This window comes from Sinocyclocheilus grahami, unplaced genomic scaffold (assembly GCF_001515645.1).
Source record: "Sinocyclocheilus grahami isolate Dianchi unplaced genomic scaffold, SAMN03320097.WGS_v1.1 scaffold740.1, whole genome shotgun sequence".
In the NCBI taxonomy this organism is placed as follows: Eukaryota; Metazoa; Chordata; class Actinopteri; order Cypriniformes; family Cyprinidae; genus Sinocyclocheilus; species Sinocyclocheilus grahami.
Window position 1 is genome coordinate 7,342 of NW_015505919.1, and position 24,489 is coordinate 31,830.

At 38.5% G+C, this 24,489-nt stretch overlaps 1 protein-coding gene across 1 annotated transcript in view; it reads left to right on the plus strand.

Annotated features, from left to right (window-relative positions):
- LOC107560703 (rho guanine nucleotide exchange factor 39-like) overlaps positions 1-18,431 on the plus strand; it is a gene marked incomplete at its 5' end in the record, with an annotated part of 21,610 nt that extends 3,179 nt beyond the window's left edge. Inside the window, 6 exons of the mRNA XM_016244948.1 lie at positions 549-677; positions 3,638-3,867; positions 10,613-10,701; positions 15,854-15,980; positions 17,566-17,690; positions 17,916-18,431. Of these exons, the coding sequence (XP_016100434.1) occupies positions 549-677; positions 3,638-3,867; positions 10,613-10,701; positions 15,854-15,980; positions 17,566-17,690; positions 17,916-17,955 (740 nt within the window). The remainder of the gene's footprint in view (positions 1-548; positions 678-3,637; positions 3,868-10,612; positions 10,702-15,853; positions 15,981-17,565; positions 17,691-17,915) is intronic.
- Between the last annotated feature and the right edge of the window lie 6,058 nt (positions 18,432-24,489).

The window sequence follows — 24,489 nt, forward strand, 5'->3', positions numbered from 1 at the left end:
ATCATAGATTTCCATTAGATTAATGCCATTAGTACACCCAAAAAAGTATGCATTTGAACATGTTCATTACTGAATGTATCTGTGAACAAACACCATAAGTAATGCAAAACACACAAGATTGAAGTTTGTCACTTTTTTGTCAAAAAAAAAAAGGTTTGAAATCTGGTTTCGGGTGTCCCGACTAGCCTGAGAACTGCAATAAGTGACAGCCAGTTAATTAGCACCAAAAGAGCTAAAAAGAAGAGTGATGCATTGTGAAGTGAAAGTTTAAATTTTTTCGAATAGCGCTTCCTCCAAGCACATAACAGTGTGGATCTCATAATTGATGCACCTAATCTGCAATTAGTCAAGTGAAGTGTTTACCAACATGACAGAAAACTTAATAAACTGTGTCTTTAAATGTACACAGTGTGACATGCTTCAGTCTTTCATTGTGTGCTTGGCATAAGGAGTAATTTTAGTGTTGTTTAGTTTGTTGTGCTCTCAGAGTTTGGTTGTGTCCATTCAGTCCCTTCCACCGTTTCATGCCATGTGCCCTTTCGGTGCAGAGACAGTGAAAGCCGTCTCAGAGGTCACCCAGCGGATCCAGGACAACGCTCGCAGCCATGAGAACCACCTGCAGCTGCGCAGAGTCCAGAAACAGCTGAAGGGCCGAAAGACCAGAATCCTGACTCCAGGTTAGAGACTGTGATCTTCCATTCTTTTTATCTCCCAGAGCTCCGTGGAGAGCCAGAGAGTTAAGCGGATGAAGGAGGTCAGGTGGAAGAGTGTGGAAAAGTAGTCTTGTTTAAAAGAGACCCAGCTGTTTGCCCATAATCAATAGAGGCGATAGTGGGCGGTTTTGTTTTCGCCAGCCACAATCGCAGTCTCCGACGAGAGAATTAACTGAATTTATCGACAAGTTCTCACCGCTAATTGGTAATGGAAGGGAAGTGTGCCTTATGTCAGTTCTTTCCATCTTTCTTCTCTTGTGCTACTTGTGGAGTGGAGGTCCTTTCTTCCTTCTTATTTATCCCAAGGGAGAATGCCCACGTGTGAAACAAAAGAGAAGGAGATGGAGAAGGAAGGGGGAGAGAGAGAGGGCCTTGTCGTGAATGCCTTGGCCTGCCAATCTCCCCCAGGACCAATTAGCGCCTCTCCTCATCTTGTGGGCCGGCAGATAAAAAGGAAGCTGGGAGAAAGGGAGCGAGAGAGAGTGTGTGTGTGCACAAAGGTGGTTGGGAGGCTGGCGATGAATACCCAACGAGCACTGGGCTCATTTCACATAGCGCCGGATGTAGGAAGAGTGTAAAAAAAACCTCTCATCCTGTTTTTCCAGGACTCTAGAATTCTACCGAGGTCCTTTCTCTTGTCCAATAAGGCTTCTTTTCTTCCACTTGCACTTTTTCTGACTTCAGAAGGCCAAACCGAACCAGGCCATCCCAGCTTATCTCACCCAACCCCTCCATTTCCTCAGATGTGCCCTAACGAAAGTGATGCTTGACAGATGAGAGGCTTCGGAGCCCCTGAACAATATTAAGTGGTCGGCTTGGAGATAAGGGCAGTGTAATTCTCAGACGCAAAGCTTGAATCAATGGGACATTGATACGGCAGACAGACTGTCTGTTTCCTTGGAGTCCTCGGCAGGACATTGCTGCCACCACAGCTTTCCAAGTGCCAAGCCGAAACTCTCTGGCCTACAGAGCGTAATAGAAAGACGAAGAGAGAAAGATGAGACCGTTCCATGCCCTTTGGATGACATACCCCCCCCCCTCCCCATTGGTCAGTTAAGTGCAGATCTTTTATGCCAGAAACAAACCACCAACCAGTAAAATCATCAGCTAACACGTTGAAAGTGTGCTACTCAAGGGGGCAATAAAGTTACATTCAAATATTTGTGCCATTAAAGGGATAAAAATGGTGCTATAGGGAGACGCAGAGGAGACAAATTGTTGAAAAAAGTTGTAATTTTTTGTTTTCTTTGCACACAAAAAGTATTCTCGTAGCTTCGTAAAGTTACGGTTGAACCACTGATGTCACATGGATTATTTTAACGATGTCGTTGCTACGTTTCTGAGCCTTGATCATGTAAGGATCCTTGCTGTCTATGGAGGGTCAGAGAGCTCTCGGAATGCATCAAAAATATCTTAATTTGTGATGAACGAAGGTCTTACAGGTTTGGAACAACATGAGGGTGAGTAATTAATGGCAGAATTTTAATTTTTGGGTGAACTAACCCTTTAGTCCAGATGTGTTATTGTTCAGGTAACTTGTATTTCTCTGCCATAACAGTTGTTGGCCTAAAAGAGACAACTGATTTACCAATTACCATAATTACATGATTCTGACTTTGATAAAGGACTCAGATGTCAACATAAAAATTACAACTTGTATACTCTGTATGTTCAGACTTTACATCCCATAATTACGGTAATTCCGACATGACGTGTATGCACCGCGAATATAGAAGACCGATTACTCCTACTTGCGGCAATGAATCCAGCATTGTGTAATAGTAAAGCTTGCATTGCCTGCACAGTAGAATATGTTGCGGCCTTAAAGTCACAATTGTTCGTACAATCGAGTAACCTGAATCAGAACAAAACTTTAAAAAGAGGGCTCCTGAGCTTTGAATACTGTAGATGAACACCTGAATCCCCTTTTAACTAACATGAAAGGGTAGCCTATCCAACAAAGCCTTCTCAAAATTAACAATGATCTGACTTGCCATTCCATCACTTTCAAATAGAGAAATGCTTTTATGTGTCTCTGGGTCTTTGGCTTGGTCACATGAGGAGGACCCCGGCCGCTTTGTAGTGCAACCTTTAGCACCCTGCAAACCACTAGGTCCTTTGTAGCTGGGCAGAGGTGCTCTTTGACAGGGAAAGTTGAAAGCGTTCAACATGAAGAGGGGATCTCCAAGTTCCTGCTCTTTGAACTGAGCCGATGAAGCCTTCCTTTTGGATATGTCAGTCCAAACCAGTGACGGGTATTTGAGGCATACAGATTCACATTAAACAGAACCGGGGGTTCTTTACCGATATACCTGTGGACAACTTAATGTTTTTGGCTCTGGGTGTCTTGTTATTGAGTGTGTACACTTGTTAGCATTGTGGATGTGCAACCGAAATTGTCAGGCATGACTATCCTGCATGATCCAGATAGAACTTGACCATGTAAATGCATGTTACTAATTTAAAGAAGCCAAAGAAACCATTAAATCCAATCTGCACATGTCGCCCTGGAGTATCACAGAATGTGTCTTCGTTGTTGCCTCATATTAAACCTGTGGCATTTTTAAAAAGCGGTTTGACCCCTACTTGACCCCTCTGCTAATCATAGAGTGCTTGTCTGTCGCTCAGAGCATCCATTTTGAGCTCCACGCTCTTGCTATCGCCAGAGCTTCAATCACAAGGTTCACTGGGGCAATTAAGGAATCAGTAGCAGGAATGAAATTTCATCTTATCTATCCAAATGTCAGCATCTAATTTAGTTTCCATCATGCAGCTGCCAATCACTGAGAAGGGAGATTGGTCGTCTCTTTTCCGTCTCAAGTCATGTAAACCTTCTGCTTTTTATTCTCTGCTTGAAATTGACTTTTTAGGTAGACAATAGGTAAGTCCTTCATCCATTTCCCTGTTATCTCTTCTTGTCGTAGGGAGGCGGTACATTCGGGAAGGCTGGCTAAAGACAGTGCCCCCTAAAGGCACGGAGGCAAAACCCAAGATGTTTTACCTGTTCTCTGACATCCTGCTCCAGGCCAAACCATGCAGTCCCATACATCCTTTCAATGGGGATAAGTTTGCCTGCCAGCAAATCTACCCATTAAAGGAGTGCACAGTGGATAAAGTCTTCGGCCACACCAAAAGCCAGGGAGGCCTTATTAGTGTAAGTTAAAACAGCTATATTTACAATTCAGATGGATTTATTGTTGTTCATAATTCAGTTCACATATTTTGGAATGATTCATTTTTATTTTCATGGATGTTCATAAATTTGAAATGTGTTGTTCCTGACCCACTCACTCCACTAAAAGTCACTGTTCACACTTTTCTTAGAAATCAGCTTACTATAGGCATGCTTATGATTGTCGCATTTTGAGGGATAATTGTCAAAAATATGTTTTATTAAAAATACTAACATTTCATCTCCATTAAATGTGTCCACACCAGAGGTAGACTGGGGATTTGGGTGAACTTAAAATGATTGAATGCACAGTACATTGGATATTATTGTAGTAATTATAATTGATTTTTAGATTCTGTAATCGATGCATTAAATTTTAATTGGTGGATCAATGCATTCTTACAGCCCCAAGTATTTGTTTTGGGCAATCTGTGGAGTATAACACATTTTATCCATTAAAATTCCTCATAGGCACTCTTCAAATCCATCAAATATATTTGAACCGTATGTCCCTCCCCACACTTATTGTTCTCAGAATGACTTGATCTGCAAGTTAGCAAAAATTATCAATTTATCATTCTCCTTCTTGCGCTAATTACTCGAGTTCTTCATAAGGCTTCAAGTTTTAATGTCTCCACATGGCTTGATCTCTTTCCAGGTCTCTGTGCTGCCGCTGTGTGACAAATTATGTCTAAACGATCTCCACACTCTCATGAAACATTCAGATGAATGTATCGTACACCACAAAGGCATTTATTCCATGTGGTTTAGTTGGTTATAAAATAGCATAAATCTAACTAATATACAATTATTACATATACATACTGAGATTCATACTCATTAACTACATAAATACAACCTAAAGATGTAGTATATATTACTTTACAAGTTGTTGAGCATTTCGTAAGATTTAAGGGAGCTAGTGGTCTCGGAGCTACTAGACTATCATGTCACAGGTATGCTTTTTTTGGCACATGGAATAGACCTAAAAAGGCCACCTGCTCTAAAGAAGTGTGGGAAGGCGCTCGCATCACTCCATCAGATTAGATCACAGATCCATCTCTTCTGCTCGGCCGCTGAATGCATCTTCCCGAAACCCTGTCAGTGCTCCGCACTCCTCTCCTCTCCTCCACCTGGGCTGTGGTCGAGGCTGCATATTATCTAATGGCTAGAAATGGCATTTCATTAGCCTGTTATCCCACAGAGGCCTCAAATGCATACTCAATAGCATTAGGTGTAATTTCTCATAAGGACACATTATTGATCCCGGTTCCACCCGCCTCCCACCTGGACCGAAGGGGAAAGAGGCTGTCAGCACTCTCTGGCCCCTCCCCAGCCGGGCCGTGAAGAATTAAAGCAAAATTAAATTTGACAGCTGGAAATGCCATGGCAATCTATATGCAAAGTTTGAAAGTAGTAGTAGTAGAGGAAAATGCGCTATGAAAATTTTGGCTCCCTCTCCCCTATCCATTTGTCTAGATGAGAGAGTGTTTGTATACGGATAATTTCTTCCCTCCTTTTCTCTTTCTCTCGCATTTCCCATCTTCGCACCCCCCTCCCTTTTCGTCTCTCCATCTTCCTCTCGTGGCTCCCCGTCTTTCTTCCTCCACCTCCTTGAATATTATTCTGCATCCATGACGATTCCCTTTGATGTATAAATAATCAAGTGAAATTATGTGCGTCGAAGAGTGCTCCGCCGTTCGTATTATACAAAGTAATTTCTACCTAAGAGGGTCAGATTTCCTGACAAATCCCTAATTACCGCATCGCAATAGAAGTGGAATCTATTTGTGCATAAATCAGGCCACCCGTCCCCCCATGCGGCGGACCCCTAATATCGCGCTCCGCTTTGCCTTGCTCGCTGAACTCGGTAATTAGATAATACTTTTGATGATGGTACATTTGAAATCTTAATCTATTTAATACCTAATGAGAAACAAGCGCACCAGCCCCCCCCCCGCCTCCTTAAAATATAACCAGAGCGTCGTTGCTTTTTACCAGGTGTCCATTAAAGACCCGGCTCCACTCATCATTACGATTCCGTCCCCAGTCGTAATAAAGATTAGGCCTGATTATTGATATGCTGTCGGTAACTGCTGCCGTTTCCTCCACTCCGGCAGCCTCAGGTAAATGTGAAAGGTCATTTAATATTTTCAAGGCCCCAATTATAATCCACTCTAATGGGTCCCCATTGTAATTATTCTGAGGATAAAGCCTCTGCCTTTGTTTGGGGTTGGATGGTTCCCGTTGTCTTGTTTGACATGTGTAATCTAGCAGTAAAGTCTCCTCAGTGCGGATGAGTGATGGTAATTGCTGTTGACTCAAGGATGAGCCATCTGACGGGAGGCGGAGAATGTGGGCCGAGCTCAGAAAACTTGTCCTCCAAGTGCAGATCATTGCCAAATTAGCAGCTGAGAGCATCAACTGGCACATCTGTGCGCCTTTGGGCTCGAGTGGCGAACGTGTTGCTTCCTCTGCAGCTCCTTCGTGGTTCTCATTTTCGTGACCTATTTTGCATCAGATTGAAAATCAAATCATTAAATGCATTAAATTATCTACTAATGTTATTGACAATGTTCTTTAATGTTTTGTGAGGTGGATTAAAGTGTCTCACCCTCAATGCTAAAATGTTAAAATTCATCTTAAGGCCAGTTAAGCCTTTAAAATGCCTAATTGTGGCCGTTCGTCCTGTACATCTATAGGCTATATGCCTGAAAAACTGAAGTCAGTACTGTGAATCATAAGATCACAAATGTTTGAGATTTTGAGACCATGGTCCATGTAAACACTGGAGGCAATGCTAACAAACTAGTTCATGGACGCCCTCTAGTGATCCAAAGGAATTATGTGCACAACAACATATGTTGGTTTTTTGAAAGACGTTTTTACCATTTTCGAGAGACGTTTCAGTAAAGGCAATATAATTTCATTATACCTTAAATACATGAGAGTGTACATAGTTTAATTTTGTTTTTTTTTACACACATACAGTGTATGTATGTATAGACATATTGGTGTCTTGGCTTTCCATGCCTTTTTTGCACCTCCCTTTCTTCATGTGTTCAATACTTTTTCCCCTGTGTCATTCCATTTTATTACACATGCTGAATTTATTTGTTTTGTATGTATAGATTACTTGGGTTGTTACAGACATCTGGTGAAAATTTCATGTCAACAGCACCTTTAGAAATATATTTACTGAGAAAAATGGTGACGGGTATATATATATATATATACACACACACAGTAACATGGTGAAGAATCACACGACAAGTAATCTCAATCAATACCCCAGAGGGTGGATTTATTGGGGTGATGGGTGTTCGTGAGAAAGGTCCAGGTAGGTGCTCCGGTGCCATGAGTGCTCTCTTCCGTCTTCCCAGTGCAGAGGGTCCGTGCAGTGCTCCTGTGGGGCTGGTCGGTCACACGCTGCTTTCTGTGGGAAAAATGAGAGGGCGAGTTAGTGCTCAGTCTCATGGAGGAATCTCCTAGATGGCAGGGCATGCTTGGTTTATGTAGCCGCCGCCTGAGGTGCGCAGCTGTGACCGATCAGCCTGTGATGGCCAGGTACTCCTCGCTTGTTTCCAGGGTGACGCTGATGAAGCTTCGGGACGCTCGTCACACCCCTGGCGGTGTCCGGATGTCGTGCTGCAGGACGTTGGTCCGCCCGGGAAGAGAGGAGAACACATCAGAGAACTGACCGACCAGGTACTGCAGCTCCCTCTTCTGGGCAGCCGAGAGGTGGGGGTTGACTTCAACAACCACGGGATCAGAGATGGCGAGGGCCGCGAGCTGGTCTCTAGTCCCCATCCACTTCTTCAGGAAGTTAATGTGGTAGAGCTGCTCGGCTCTCCTCCTTCCTGGCTGAAGCACCCGGTACGTCACCGTATAGGGACCCTGCCAGGTGGCCAGGAATTTGCAGGCCGCATTGGGGACTAGGACCATGACTCGGTCTCCGGGCTGAAACTCCCATGGCTGGGCTGCCCAGTTATAGTGACGCTGTTGGGCCTGCTGCGCCTTTGTCAGGTGTTCCCGGACTAATGGCATGACCCGGTCGATCCTTTCCCTCATCTGTTTTACATGCTCGATGACAGAGCGATGGGCTGCCAGCTGCTGCTCCCAAGCTTCCTTCGCCACATCCAGGAGGCCGCGGGGTTGCCGGCCAAAGAGGAGCTCGAAGGGGTGAAGCCAGTTGAGGCCTGTGGGACTTTGCGGATCCCGAAAAGGACATAGGGGAGCATCAGGTCCCAGTCGCGTTTATCCTCCGCGACCACCTGTCTCAACATCTGCTTGAGTGTTTGATTGAAGCATTCGACCAGTCTGTCAGTCTGGGGATGGTAGACCTTCTTCGGCGGCCCCCTCCTGGGCTGGCAGGCTGCATAGCCGTGGCCAGCAGGTGGTCAAACCCTGGCCAGTCTCTCCCGATCAGCACGGGGACGGGAAGATCCTTCATGACCCCGACTTCCACCGGCCAGGCGCCGGGAGCGGCCGAAATGGTCACCCTACGAGTGAGAACTTGTCGTGTATCCCCGTGGACACAGGTTATGGGGAGGAAGGCTTTATATTCCGTTCGGGGGGGCGAGAATCTGCGACTGGACCAGAGTGACCGCACTGTCTGAGTCCAGGATGGCCCGGAACGGCTTTCCATTCACTTTCACCTCTGGAGCTCCAACCGGCAGGTTGTGGTGCACAATGCAGCCAGCCAGGTCCGTGCGGGACGTGCGGGGACTTCCGTTGGCATGGGCTCATCCCGCGGAGAGGGAGCCGCCGGCCTGCCTACTGGTCGCGGGGTGCCCTCCGGCGCGCACCGCTCCTGGACCACCCTCCGGGGAAATGGCGGCGCTCGCTCCCCAGCATCCCGGTGTGGGGCCGCATCCACCAGCTCAGAGGTGGTGGTTGGGTTCCTCATCCCCACTGCCTGTCGGGAAGGGCTCGGAGGATACGGTCAATCACCACGCGCTCCGCCACCTGTCCAGCCTATAGAGCCCCCTCCAGCAGTCAGTGCTGCATGAGTCGTGAGTTCGGCGGCCTGGGCACGGGCCGGCAGACGGGGCTTATACTCTCACTCGTGGAAGTGCTGGGCGGCACAGATAGGGGATAACCCCAGGCGGGCTAGGATTTCCTTCTTGACCTCCTTATATTGATCGGCAGAGGCGGCAGGAAGAGCGAAGTATGCACGCTGTGCTTCGCCCGTCAGCAGGGGAGCCAGCACCCGTGCCCAGTCATCCTGATGCCACCCTTCCAAGGTGGCCGTCGCTTCGAACATTTGTAAGAAGGCTTCTACGTCATCATGAGGGGTCAGCTTGGGTAGCAGCTTTGCGGCTTGCACTCGGGGGTCCGGCAGCGGAACGCGTCGAGCGGCGGCGGCACGCAGTGCCACGAGTCCCTGCTCCGTCGCTCCTTGACAGGTGGCGAGGTGCTCAACAATTTGTTGCTGGCGGATGCTAACCTCGGTGAGCCACTGGAGGATTCCGTCCATGGTGGGGGAGGAGCGCTCGCCTGTGACAGAAACCGGAGACAAAAACAAGGAAAAAAGGTGAGGTAAAGATTGCTTGTCGGTGATTCTTCACCAATTCGCCTGCATTCTCCACCAGTGTAACGGGGTGAAGAATCACACAACAAGAAATCTCAATCAGTACCCCGGAGGGTGGATTTATTGGGGTGAGGGGTGCTCGTGAGAAAGGTCCAGGTAGGTGCTCCGGTGAGAAGCAGTTTTGTTAAACTTGACATTCATGTGGTTGACAAAGTTTTTTCAAATATTAAGAAGCAGTTTTGTTAAACTTGACATTCATGTGGTTGACAAAGTTTTTTCAAATATTAAGAAGCAGTTTTGTTAAAATACATAATGCCAACTTTTAAAAATGTTTGTAATTTTTTTAATGAAGCTTTTTTTTCTTCATTATAATATCAGGACGTCGCTGATATTGTGCCCCACAACAAACTTGAGTTTATCAAAAGTTGTTTTTAATTCTGTAATTTAAAGCATGGTCATCATAGAAGAGATGTATTGCATTTTAATGCATTTCTGGATAAATGATTATATGATATGAGCGTCTTTCATTGATCCTTATGCCTAAGAGACAAATGTTTGATCAGATGGGAAATGTGAGAGAAAGAGAAAAGGAGGGAAGAAATTATTCATATACAAACACTCTCTCATGTAGACAAATGGTACCACCAAAATCACCACTTTTCAGTGTCCTTCACCAGTTTCTATAATACATAAACTCTCATTCTGTCAGGACCACTATCGTCGAAGATGATTGACAATTAGCATACAGTTTGGATTGGTGGTATGGTTCTGTTCTGGGCAAGAACTCCCTTTGCATCCATGCAGCCTAGCATGGATGAGAGCAGGAAGAGCAGCGATAACCCCACCAGGGTAAACAGAACAGAACCAACATAAATGCATTGCAGATATCGTTAAAGTTCAATAATGTTATGTATACATTTTAGAATTAGTCTGATTCAAAGGAGAATCAGAAGGCTGAATCCTGACTGACAGAGGAGTTGGGGATGGAGGAGGGTAATTAGCTATTGAGCAATGTGAAAACTGCTGATAATACTGAGGGACCTTATATATGAATGCTTAGATAGGTGTCGTATTCCTATAGGTAGATGGGGATCAGCTGAGAGTCAGCTGATGCGAGCTTGACTAACGTGACCTGTCAGAACTAACGCTACACTAGATATCTCTTCCTCTAACTGAATATTTTCTCTCTTCTAGTTGACCTTTGCCAGGGCCAAACTGCTTCTAATGTCCGATGATCAGGGAGACATTAATGATTGGTACCGTAGCCTCTGCTTGGCTATTGGGTGAGTCTATCTGTCCACACGGGGATACTCAAAAATCAGCTCCTAAAAAACCTAAACATTTTAGCTTACCAGCCCTAGAATGTCACTCCACCCAGGTTTTGAAGGTAAAACAACAACACAGCTCATAATCATCAGCCTTTTATGCTGTAGTCAGTGTTAGCATAACATCAGTGCCCTTTACTCTCTCACAGGACCTGAGGGCAAGGCGATGGTTGTCATGGGGCGAGCTCGTCACAGGGGACAGTCCCAACTCTCAAGGCTAGGCTAATTAGTTTAGCACTATCTGAGTGATTGGGAGGGACAGACTGTCACCTTGTGCCATCTTCATGGGCGGGTGGTGGGAATTTTGTAATTAATATTCTGATGATTGTGTATTTTTGTGTAAGTCCTGCCCTTTAATTATAATTATTTTAATATTAAAACATTTTAAAATAAAAAACTTTTTACATTTTACCCTCGTTTTTTTTTTTTTTTTTAAATGCATGTATATTCTTTTTGTTTTCTTTGAATTCAGCTTTCTATATTATCAAGTCAGCTGTATTACCTTGACATTTTTTACTGTTTGCCACCTTTAAAAAAATCTAAATTATTTTTCATTCAGAAAATGACATAGAAGAGGTGTATTCAAGTCATTGCATTAATAATGTGAATTGTTTGTTAAAATATGTCATGCATTGACCATTATACCTAAGAGACAGATGTATGTTCAGTATACATTTTGTCCTCGTTTTATAAAAATGTTTTCCTTGAGGTCCAGAAACCTAATTTAGGGTTTCCATAATTCTTAGGCTATTTTGCATCTTCTGTCTGAACCGTATAATTAAGCAGGTAATTTTTCATTACTTTGCTGCACTCATTTATTACTTGCTCGCAGGTCCAATATAATTTTTAAGCATCCAATCCTTCAACAGGTTTAATAGAACAGGTTCACAAAACAATCTGCACTGGCATACAGTGCATAAAATGTTAAGATTGGACTGAAAAAATCAGGGACCATCTTAAATATAAATCTAAACTCCTGGATATGCAGAGCTGTAGGTGCTACACAAGGCCTCGGACAGTCATTATTGCAGTTTAGTTTCAATAAATGTTCTTTTTGAGTTTTGAAAGTTTAAACAGTATGTTTAAATAGTGTTTGTTGACTCAACTGTTTAATTGAATGTTTAATAGAGTTTTATGGTATTGCAAAAGATCAAGCAAAATGTATCATTATTTGCCCCCTTTAAATTATGGGATCCATTACTCTTGTGTCCTTTTATAATTACCTTCATATTTGACACAAGCCATGTCACCGATCCGTGTCACATGACTTACAATTGCCTTTCTGATTCTATTCGTTCCCCTCCATGATTATCTGTGATGCAAATGTAATCGTTTCCTTTCATGAATCACTATCAGATTCCCGTTATCGATACAGTATTATGTTATTGCTATTGCTTGTGGTTGGGAAATATAATCCATGATCTTATTTTCAGTTGTTGCATACCAGTAATCTTAATGCCACTGATTATTGACTTGAAGCAAGACCACAAACATATCGAGGCCCTTAAGGCCGCCTGAAACTTAAGAGCTTGTCATTCCCTCCAATTTCCTTTGCCATATGCCTAGAAATCAACATCACTAAATCAGTGATTCAAATAAGTTATATATAATATATTTTCCATCTGAGTGGTTTTAATTGTAGTATTTGTGATGTTTCTTTTTCCTCACTTGAGGAATATTGTAATACAAGATGAATATGGTTTAGGTTTCACCCACATGCATGCAGATACACACCAATACTAGTTGTTGGCCAGGGGACTCAATCAGTTTGCAATCGATGGTTTCAATGACATGAGGTGAAGGCGGCTGGAGCCATATGACAAAACTGAGCGTCTCTCATCGAGGCAGATCCGCTCAACTCTATGGTCAGATAGAAGTCTCCTATACAAACCAAATACTTCCCTTTCATGTCACCAGAAAAAAAACACACACAAATATCCTGTGCTTTAGACACAGTGTCTCCTGTGTTGGATCAAAAAAGACGAAGGAAATGATCATTGTTTTAGAGGACTATAATTCAGAACATTTTTGAGTTACTGTATATTCACCTAGTTTTGATTTAGTTGCTCTTTCCCGGATTCAAACACTTTTGTCTCTTTCTTTCTTTTTCTTTCTTTCTTTTTCTTTCTTTCTTTCTTTCCTTTTAAACCTTATATTTTGTTGTTGATGATGGATTGTTCTTCCTCTACATGCCAGATCTCCAGAGCAAAGACATCCATAAGCATCATGTACTTTTAAGTTTCTTAAGGAGAACAGAAGCAGTAGGGGGGGGAATGAAATACATAACATTTCCGTGTTCTCTGGCTTACCTTTTGACTACTGGGCAATAAATCAGGTCTTATCTGAGTCTCTGGCACGCTTCTTCTGGAGGGCTGCCCTGTTTAATTGCTCTGTAACTGGAGTTGAAAGGGGACGGGGTGGCTGATGCTAAGGCCAACGAGGGCTCGCTGACCTCAATGCTTTCGTAGTTTGGTGACAATTTGAGATCTGTTCCTGCAAGCCTGTGTCTGATTTAGTTTGCACGTGTCTGCTCAAATAAGCACAGTAAATATCATTTTTAAAGTGCTGTAGGTGTTACTTCCAAATGCATGGCATTAACTTAATGGCAAATGGATCAATACTAAAGTTTTTTTGAATATTTGACTTTTTACTTTGCTTTTAAATTGGACCAGTAAGAGTTTTGCACAGGAAAGAATCTCCTAAATCTAGTGAACAGGTTCTTGTTTAGACTTCAGCTCAGTCTTTTTTTGCAGGAGTCTTGTCGGATATTATGTTGTGGTGACGTCACTATGATACACGATTCACACGGTTATTTTTGAAAGCCAAGAGAACAAGGTCTGCCTGTATCTTTTTTTGTGATTCTGAAATGAAAGTAGCAAGGTGTTCCACAGTTTTTTGTGGTTTCTTCTCATAAAGACCTTCTTTTAGCTTGTAATGTTGCTTCATGAATCTGCAGGAAGGAGATTTAAGCATAAATGTTTAATACTCAAGCACTTCAGACTTTCCTTTTAGTGTCTAAGAAATTAAGGAAGCAAGATGTGTTTCAGTGACTGAATAAGTTTGAATTATGTTCAGAAATATACTGTGGCTTCATGCATGAATAACACATCGTGATTCTCCATAATATCTACAAATCTGATGCCTTGCTCTTTCAGTTGGTGTTGATTTAAGGTAAATTCCAACCAAACAGCATCCATTGTGGGGTCGTGCACTGTAACAACCAGCATAAGCGGCAAATAATACCAAGATTAAAGGCTGCATTTAAAGTGGAATGCATGGCAGGTAGAAAATAAAAATGTGTTTTTTTTTGTACATTTACTTTATTTTGTACATTATATATTTTGTACATTAACATATTGCTGTGTATTTACATGCATGTCCACTTGAAATCTCAGCCTTTACTCTTGCCATTGGTGATTCATTTGTGCGGTTTATGCTGTTTGTTGTTGTTCGGTTGGAACTTGCATCTTACCTTAAATCAACACCAACTGAAAGAGTGGCTGAATGATTTGCGATTTCATTATGGTGTACCTCATTGTCAAACACAGTCACCGGTCTCTTGTTTCTGTTTTGGAAATGGTGCATTAACACTCTAAAACACAAGGCCCTGGCAGAACAACACGTGCTGTTGGCTCTGACAATCCCTCTGCTTTTGGAGCATTTCATGTGCAAGGACTGATGCATTAAACACTAGCGTGCTTACCATTCTTTTCTTGTGAAATGTGTCTGAGGAGCTCCGTGGTGATTTTAAGACCATTTAGTATATAGTCTTGGAGACATGTTTGGCTTTTCAAACTGATCTTACATTACAGTTTTGGAGCTCACGTGAAGAAAAGAGGAACAGACTGTCTGGCGCTGTTTACTTGTTGAATGTTTTCTTGACTTGAAATTGATTGTTTTAAATGTTTTCAAAGTTTTTTTGTTCTCGTAGTGATTCATTAGCATATACATTGTTTTTTTGTGTGTTGCTTTTGCTTTTCTTTACTTTGTTTTTGTTTTGTTTGTATGTCAAAGTATTCGTTTTTTGTTGTTTTGTCATTCTTTTGTTTTGCTTTACTTTATTTTTGTCTTCCTTTTTGCTTTGCTTTATTTTTGTTTTATTTGTATGTCAAAGTATGTCTCTTTCTTTCTTTCTTAACAATATTAAAAGAAAGACTTACTAAAAATTATAATATGAAAACGGTGTGTTGTTGTTTTTATTCCTTTTTTATATATTTTTTTCTTTTTAAAAAAACTTTTTGAATTTTCATTCATCTACTGATTGATATTTAATCATAAAAATATTATGTACTGTTGGTCCACAACCACAAGTCAAAGACCATAGTGAAAAAAAATAATAATAATAATAAATATATATATATATATATAAAAAAAATTTTTTAACTCCTTTATTTATTTATTTTTTTAATTAATCAGTAATGCATATAATATGCATTATTATTATTATTTTACATTTTTTAAAATTATCTCTCATACTTTTTTGTTTCTGTTTCACACGTTTTTATGCCACTTTCTTAACCCTACAATTCATATGTGTGTCTAAATTAAATGTTAAATGGAAATATTTTAATTTTATTTTTTATAACAAGTAGTGTTATTTCGTCCTGTAATTTCAGCCCCACATACTGTATACATTTTAAGGGGGGAAATTAAGTTGCATTATATTAATTTTTTTAATTTTTTTTAAAGATCATTTTAAAAAATCATTTTTGGCTAAACTGTACCTCTATGCAGCAAAGCTGCACACAGTCATACCAAAAAATGGCTAAAAATGCAAATAACATGTTCAAATTCAGTTGTCTCCATCAGTTTGTGAAAAGTAGTTAATACTTTTTTGGATTTAATCTCAAAACCGCAGTCGTGAGCTGGAACATTTTTTTTATACAAGGTACAAGTATAACGCGTCTCAGTGTAACACGAGCTGGAGCTTGAAGAGGTGGTCTGAGTTTGTCATCTGTATTAAAATGTCAAGATTAGCATCAGGTATGACATGAAAGAGGAGCTAATGATGTAGTTTTCATACTCCAGCTTCTTGATTCCTGTTTAAATGACTGATCTTAATGTCTTCCCTGGTTCGGTTGATGACGGATGGTCTCGTTTTCCATCCCAGGCAGCTGAAGTCAAAGAATACAGTGGTGCACAGGAGAGACGAGCTGCGCAGGAAGCCAATCAGATCGGAACCAGACAGTCAGAACACTCCAGAACTGCAGCAAACACGTGGAATAAAAAGAACCATGGTCGGTTGTTGTTTCATGTTTAATTACAATTCATGTAAAAAAATTATTAATAACTAATATTATTAGTTAATTAGATTATGCATAGGGTGTTTTAAAGGCTGAAGCTTTTCTTTTTTTACCAAATTAGTAATATGTATTTCTCTAATTTAATATGTATGTAATTTAACCCCTTATGTGCCACCGGCCCACAGGTGGGCCCAATGGCGCTCTTTTTTTTGTCTTTTTTCTCCATCACATATTTTAGTAATCATCATAAATTATATATCATTTGAAAGCTTAAAACCTCAGAATTCATCCTGTGAAAACATTTTTAAATCAGACATTGCTTTACCATGGAAATGGTACTTTTAAATCTTTTAGCGGTCTCCTCCCCTTAGTGGGTGGAGTCAAGTGTCATAATATTACAATTTAGACCTTCCTGACAGGAAAATGCATCAACAAAAATTCTACAGTTTGGATGGCACCCGGTGGCTGTTTGTGGTATAACGCCCTAAATAAAATCTCACAGGAACCTCAATTTTTTTTATATCAACTTCAAATTTGGAACATAACTTATTTAGACATAAGGCTTTAATTTTATATACATTTTGTAAAATATTTACTTTATATAAAATAAAAATTGGTACAGTGAATTTTCTTTACAGTAAATTTAAACTTCTATAACTTTTTGATACTTTAATATTTTGAAATGATTCCACTTGTCTTCTTAAAAAGTTCTCATGAATTATAATAATTTAAGTTTGAATAGTGCACTTTCACGTCTATGTTCAAGAGGGGGGGGGGGCACTTAAGGGGGGCACATATTTATTTATGTATGTTTGAAAACGTTTTATTTATTATCTGGTTTGAAGGGTTAAATCGCCTAAAAATTACAATTCTGTCATCATTTACTCACCCTCAAGTTGTTCCAAACCTGTAAGAGTTTCTTTCTTCTGTTGAGCACAAAATAAGATAATTTGAAGAATACTGGTAACCAATCATTTGATGGTAGCTATTGACTTCCATAGTATTTTTTTTCCATTCTATAGAAGTCAATGGCTGCCGTTAACTGGTTGGTTACAAGCATTCTTCAAAATAACTTATTTTATTTATTTTTTGTGCTCAATAGAAGAAACTACACAGGTTTGTGTAGTTACAGGTTTGGAACAATTTGAGGGTGAGTAAATAATGACAGATTTTTAATTTTTGGTTGAACTATTCCTTTTAAATTAGATTTAAAAACCTGGTTTTTCAAACTTTTGTACACCACTGTTCATAATCTAATTTAAATATTTTAAAAATGATTATTATTCTTGGGATTAGAAAAATAAACTTGTTTATTAAGGAAGAAATATGTAATATTTCTAAATATTGTGGGTAAAAAAAATTATATTTAAATAAATAATATAATACAAAAATGCAGAATTCACTATTTCTCATCCACTAATCATTTAAACTAAATTGTGAATATAAATACAGTTTTCATTGTTAATCTAATCATATAATTTATACTTATTTAAATTTTATATCATTTTTATTTGTATTAATTTATACTGTATGTTTTTACTTTACATGCACTTAAACATCTGTGGTTTCTCTAATGCAGATGTTGGATGAAGAGGTTCGGGAACACAGAGAGAACACAGATAGCAGCAGTTCCATCCCTTCAACTGGGGAAAGCGGCTACAGCGCCACCAAGAGGCTGAAGCCCAATCAAGCTCCTGCTGCAAGGTAGTTTCACGGCATCACTTCATGTTATCACACTCTGATAGAACAATACTGTTCCATCTCTGTTATCTTAACCAGTACAATATTTACCCAACATTTATAATATACAGCTTCTGTGACAATTCTCTTTGATGGTCTAAAGAAAAGGTCTTTTTATGCTGTGTGTATATAAAATATGTACCTGCAAAAAATTTGAATAGCATAATAACGCTCACATTGTTAATGCAGACCACAGGAGTCTTCTGGATCGAGCTGCGTCATACTGTGAGGAGGTTCATGTTCTGAAAAGAGCTGAAAGATCTGCCCACAGACGGAAGGAGCAGAGGTGATTTAGGATGAATGCAATGTACATCTACTACACACTGCTGCGTTTTTTCCATATGCCAAAGAATATACTGCAATGTAGGCTTATTGCTTTTAAGCATGTTTACTGTTCACATTTGAAAGGTTTTTATACTGAGATGTCTTACTATTTAAAATGCAGAATCACTCAGTTATCACCAATAATGGCCAAAATCTAACTATAAAGAAATACACAGACACAAAAACATCATGTATAATAACAGTATATTTATCTAGTCACACCAACTCTGAATATATATCACTATAGTGCAAAACAATGCTATTATTAGCACATTTTTAATATGAAATCATTTAGTGCAGTAAGATTTTTTGGTTTGCATGAGATTTTGCTCTGTTATACACTGGAACAAAAGGGAAAACTGCTTTTATATATACGGAATGTTGTTTTAATTATACTCTGCAATACTTAATGCAAATATAAATATTTTTTGTCTGCTTGTTTTAATCAAACTTTTACTCTTAGATCCATTTAGTGGTGTAATTGTTACTAACTCTGATATACTGGTCAATATTATATTTTGCATGTGAATGAATAAAAGCTCAGTGATTTGCTCTAAATATTGACAAGGTCTATTAAACCAGCGGTTTTAACTGTTCATGCTCTGGTCAACACTGCCCTCTTCTGGAACATTGCTGATCTCTCAAGTCTCACATGCATTAAAGCCAATGCTAGACTTTAAGTCTGGAATTGAAGTCTGTTAGAGAGAGTCGTTGTAACATCAGTCATAGATTTTTATTGGAATACAGGTATATTTAAGTATTATTAGGTCTCTATTTGTTCATGTTTACTGTATTTTTTATAGTTATTGCCTTGGTTTCCACATTCATGAAAAACCTGGAAATATAAGGGAGCTTGAAAACTGATTTCCAGGTCATGATAAAGTCAGAAATTTCTGTAGTAAATTATCTGTGTTCCTGTTGTCCTATATGAAATATGAAAGTTCAGTTGGCCGCATGGTGGCAGCACACTGCTTTTTTTTATTTCATAAAGTAGGCCACGGAAATAATAAAATCTGTGAAAAACTTTGCCCATTGTTATGCTGATCCTATAATTTCTAAAGAAAACATTTGTATTAAAAAAAAAAATTCTAGTTCTATTTTTTTATTTTTTTTTTGCCTTCATTACTAAGAATTATATTTTTGTAAGTAATTAAATGATACCCTGCACCTTTTAAACCTTATATTTTGTTGTTGATGATGGATTGTTCTTCCTCTACATGCCAGATCTCCAGAGCAAAGACATCCATAAGCATCATGTACTTTTAACTCAAAGTTTTTTTGTTCTCGTAGTGATTCATTAGCATATACATTGTTTTTTTGTGGGTTGCTTTTGCTTTTCTTTACTTTGTTTTTGTTTTGTTTGTATGTCAAAGTATTCGTTTTTTGTTGTTTTGTCATTCTTTTGTTTTGCTTTACTTTATTTTTGTCTTCCTTTTTGCTTTGCTTTATTTTTGTTTTATTTGTATGTCAAAGTATGTCGTTTTTTTTTTTTTTTGATGCAAGTTTTATACATTAAGGTTTTTGGCTTTGCTTTGTTTTGTTTGTATGTCAAAGTATTATCTTTGTCGTTTGTGCCTTTGTTTTGTTTTGCTTTTTATTTTTATTTATTTATTTATTTTGCTTTGTTTTTGTTTTGTTTGGATGTCAGAGTATTATCTTTGTTGTTTTTGACATTCTTTTGCTTTTTGTTTTTCTTTGTTTTGTTTGGATGTCAGAGTTTTATACATTAAGGGTTTTTTGTTTTGTTTTTGATTTTCTTTACTTTGACATGCAAACAAAACAAACATTACAAAGTAAAGTAAACTGTCTACATGGCAGGTGAAAAACTTTTTGAGAGGTTATATTTCATGCCATTTGTTTCTTGTCTATGGGATGGTTTATGTAAAAGTGGCACAGCTTACCCCTCTCTCCCATACATTGTTCGTACTGGAGAATACAAAAGCAGGACCTACTGTATCTTCATGCACTATGTGATAACTGAACCCTTGTCTCCCCTTTTGTTTCTTTGTCCTAGTTTTCAGCAAACAATAACTCCTCAAATCCAGATCTGTGATATTATTCCTGCTGGATTTTTTCAACACTATCATACGGTAAATCTGGTTTGTTACAGAATCCGCTTGGACGGGCCACTTCCTCGTCTGCCACCGGCTTCTCATTTAACCTTTTTTATTCATGTCAAAGGAACGTTTTGTTTCTGTCACAGTTCCTCTCTATTAATAATCCAGTCCTAAGCAAAGCAACATCCCTCAGATCAGATCCACATCTGCAGCCAACAGCAATGCCATTTGTCTTAGTCTCAATGCGAATCCCTCTGGTCCTTTTTGTAAATGTAATATTGTAGTTATAAAACCAAAACTGCTCATTTGTTGCCATGGCAGGAGCAAAATGAATTGATATTATGGATACTCACGTCAAGTAATTTCGGGTTTGACCCAAGAACCCCTTTGGTCTGATGTTATTGCATGCATGACACTGCATAAAATACATGCATCTCCCTGTAAACAAGAGCATGCTCTATTAATTTAAATGAATAGCGTTGAAAACAGAAATTAATTATTTTGATAATAAAATAATATTTAGTACTATAAAGAATGCTTGATTCTGATTGGTCAATCAGGAAATTCAGTGGTCAAATGCAACTGGTGCAACTTGCGTCCCAATTATCGATTGTTTGAAAATTAAATCAGACTTAAGTATTAATATTTCTGTAATGTTGGTGCATTGTTCATCTTGTTGCTTAACCAATTGATTTGTACATTATAATGATGATATTTTTTCTTAGTCGAAGCTTTAAGTTAATATGCAGGTAAGATTGTAAAATAATTTTGAAATTATTTAATATTTACAAATAATTCATAAAATAACTCGGATCAATGTCTATTTTCCGTGTATTTATTTATTTGACTGTACATAAATGATCAAACTTATGTAACCATCCAGAACTAACAGTTTTCTTCAGAATGTCAAAATCTAGTTCAGTTTCTGTATTTATTGAATTCACATTGAATGTTTTTGTTGTATTTGATCATTTTATATGTATTTTTCCATTCATGCAAACACTTTCATATAAGTGCACATTCACTGTTTGTCTGTAGGCATGTCTAAATATTGTCATGGTCATGGTAACTATCAGCTTGAATGCAGTGTCTAGCCGTCTTACAGATGATCACAGTGGTTGACCTTTCCAGCAAGTCTGTGATGACGTGTGCCAGTACTGCATGAACTCTGTGATACAGATGTCCCACAATGCATCGCTGGAGCATCAAAGAGTCAAAAGGTAGGTCAAGAGACGCTTTTAGATCATAGCAAGTGTGAGTATATTGAGGTCACATCTTCAAAGTTATATTCAAAGGTTTAAGGTTTTATTATGTTTATTTGTTCACCCAACAGCTATACTTAAAATAGAATGTTATATACTGCAATTGTAGCATTCAACCCTGGCCTATTCATGATTACAACACTCAGTTGCATAATTTTGGTGTTAAACTTCAAAGTAGTGATTCATGGCTGTTGGAAATACTTCATATGATAGTTTAAACATGACCAGGGACTGTTAGTAATGTACAGTATATGTAGGCCTTGACCCATTTGATAAGGTAATCTAACATTTTCTTCTGTAATAGTAACATTTACATTTACAAGACTTTGTAGTTTAACATGGCCTACGTTTTGTGTCACTGCAGTGCTAAATGTATACAGAAACTATCAGTATCTGGCGCTCTTTTGCTCTGAATGCCACTGTTCCTATTCGTGCACAGTTACGCAATAATCAGTGTAAAACTAAAAATAATTATTATAAAGTAATTGTAAATTGTTTTAATTGATTGTTTATTTATGTATTACTTTTTTCATGTTAATTCTGCACGATCTTTGCACGAAGAACATCAATTTTAACTACAATAGGTGAAAAAATATTTGTGTATTTTTGTAAATATACATGTTAGTGAATGTGTCACTGTATAAAACTATGTAGATTTGCACAGTTATGCAATAATCAGTGTAAAACTAAAAATAATTATTATAAAGTAATTGTAAATTGTTTTAATTGATTGTTTATTTATGTATTACTTTTTTTCATGTTAATTCTGCACGATCTTTGCACGAAGAACATCAACTTTAACTACAATAGGTGAAAAAATATTTGTGTATTTTTGTAAATATACATGTTAGTGAATGTGTCACTGTATAAAACTATGTAGATTATATGGTTAAAGATCGGCCTGGAGTTAATAAATGAAGCATTTTCCCCAAATGATAGCTGTAGGTTTAGCATGGCAAATTATTGTTATTTTTTTTTCATTTAATTTAATTTTAGTTTTATTTATTTATTTATTTATAATATTGGCAGAAAGCACAAAGAAGAAAAAATAGTCATTGCATTACATCAAGAGGACTTTTTGTCATTTTATGCTCTCCGAAGGGACAATGTATGTAGCGAAACTTTAAAAATATACTTTCCAAACTATCTTTTTCCCTTTTAAAATGGACACTGCCTTCATATAATATGCCACATATCATCTGGTAGACAGGGGGATTGTTCTCAGCTGTAGCCTGTAGGGAGTTCTGTTTGGAGAAAGGTTTGATGAATAGCACTCAAAAATGGGTTATGATGGCAAAATGCCCTGCCTTTGTGTATGATCTTGTGGTATTGCAGATAAGCACAGTTTTTATATATCAGACTCTCCATGGTCTTATTTGGGCTACTGCATTGCTACTGATGCTTTAGGCCAATCATATCAATTGGAGCCAGTAAGAAGCAACCCTGGTCTTGCAATGAAAGCCCATCCAAATATTGCAAGACCTGTCTCTCCCTTGTTTTGTTGAGTAGTCGGTGTCTAAAAACATCAGATGAGTCATGTGTGGTTTGTGAAGCTGGTTATGCCACAGCGCATGTTACACCTCTGTATTTTTGTCTTGAGTGTGGTCATTTTGTGGTAATGGCTGTCTAGTGCTTTGCATTATTACTGTGAAGTGTTTTTTACAAAGCATGATGTGAAATAATGGTATTTTTTATTGTAATTGCTGTGCAACCAAATGCCTGTGTTATTGGACTCTAAACAGAATCGAATCTCCTAACTGTGTAGCTTATTGATAGCTTAATAATTATATGGTATTATGAATTATAATGAAGCTATAACCCACTATTCAGTCTGCTCATCTTCATAAATTGAGTTTCCCGTTTCCTTTATCGTCACTTCCTAGCATTTTTTTGACATTCTGTGTGAGAGCGGTTATATCATGTTGAAATCATCAAGCATAAACAGACATCTCACTTTCCAGTCCTAACCCCTCATGCTATTTTTACAAATGTTTGTAATGGCGTACAGCCTGTTTTTTCTCAAGATTAACATCCACATTTGTTTTTGTAGGCAGGCTGGGTGTATTGTTTGGGTAGGAGTTGGTTTTTGTGGCTTCTGTTCAAATACAGGCTTCATTGAGTGATTTTGCGACCGTGGTTTGAGTTATGTGGGCGTAAAAGAAAGTTGAAAAATGAAAATAAAAACCATTTTTGCCCAAGTTTTAAGTTTATAAAATTACAGTTTAAATAATATAACATGCCAAAATATTGACTATTGTGTCCACAAGATTTAATGTAATATTTTCTGTTTTCCTCTACCAGTAACCTTTTTGATTCCCCATGCCGAGAGGAAAAAATAGAGCCGTGACATTTGGACCAAATTGATTTTTGTGTATTACACTGGTGCACTGTATGAAAAGCAGGTGCACATGAGCGTCATCGTGGATTGATCTTTGAATTCAATCTCACAGGTCATTGTGTGCTGGCCTCTGTTAACACGTTGGCTATGGAATTGCTATCCACCCCATAAAATGGCTTTTGTTGACCGAATGTTAAAAGAAGGAACCATTACGGTGGGCAAAATGAGTACAATGTGTTGTATCTTTCTTTGAATGTATTTTAAATAAGTGTCTTTAATTGATTCAGCCAATTAATAGTAATTGAAGTCACATTTTAAGTTAGTATCCATATATATTAACTACTAAATAATAAGAATTACTATATGTAGGCCTGCTTCTTTTATAATTGTCAAATCATACAGCCTGTTTAGGAGCCATATATAATTTCCAACAATTGGACAATAAATAATCATTTTAAAAAACACCCAGTTGCATTGAAGCGACATCTAGGCTCTTTAAATTAGGAGCAGTAAGCATTAAACATGCTTTTAATAATAATAATGCCTACTTTATTTATTTATTAATATTTTGAATGAGCTTTTGGCATTTTAAAATATTAAAATACTATTTAGTGTTTTTATTTTAGTTTTAGTAATGTTAGTACTTCAATGTAAACCTATTTAATTGCAATGAATGAAATAATTTTTAATAGATTTAGTTAACAACAAAACTGATATGAATCCCCCACAATTTATTTAGAACATGTAAAAATCTAGTTACTAGTGCAGTTATAGTCATATGT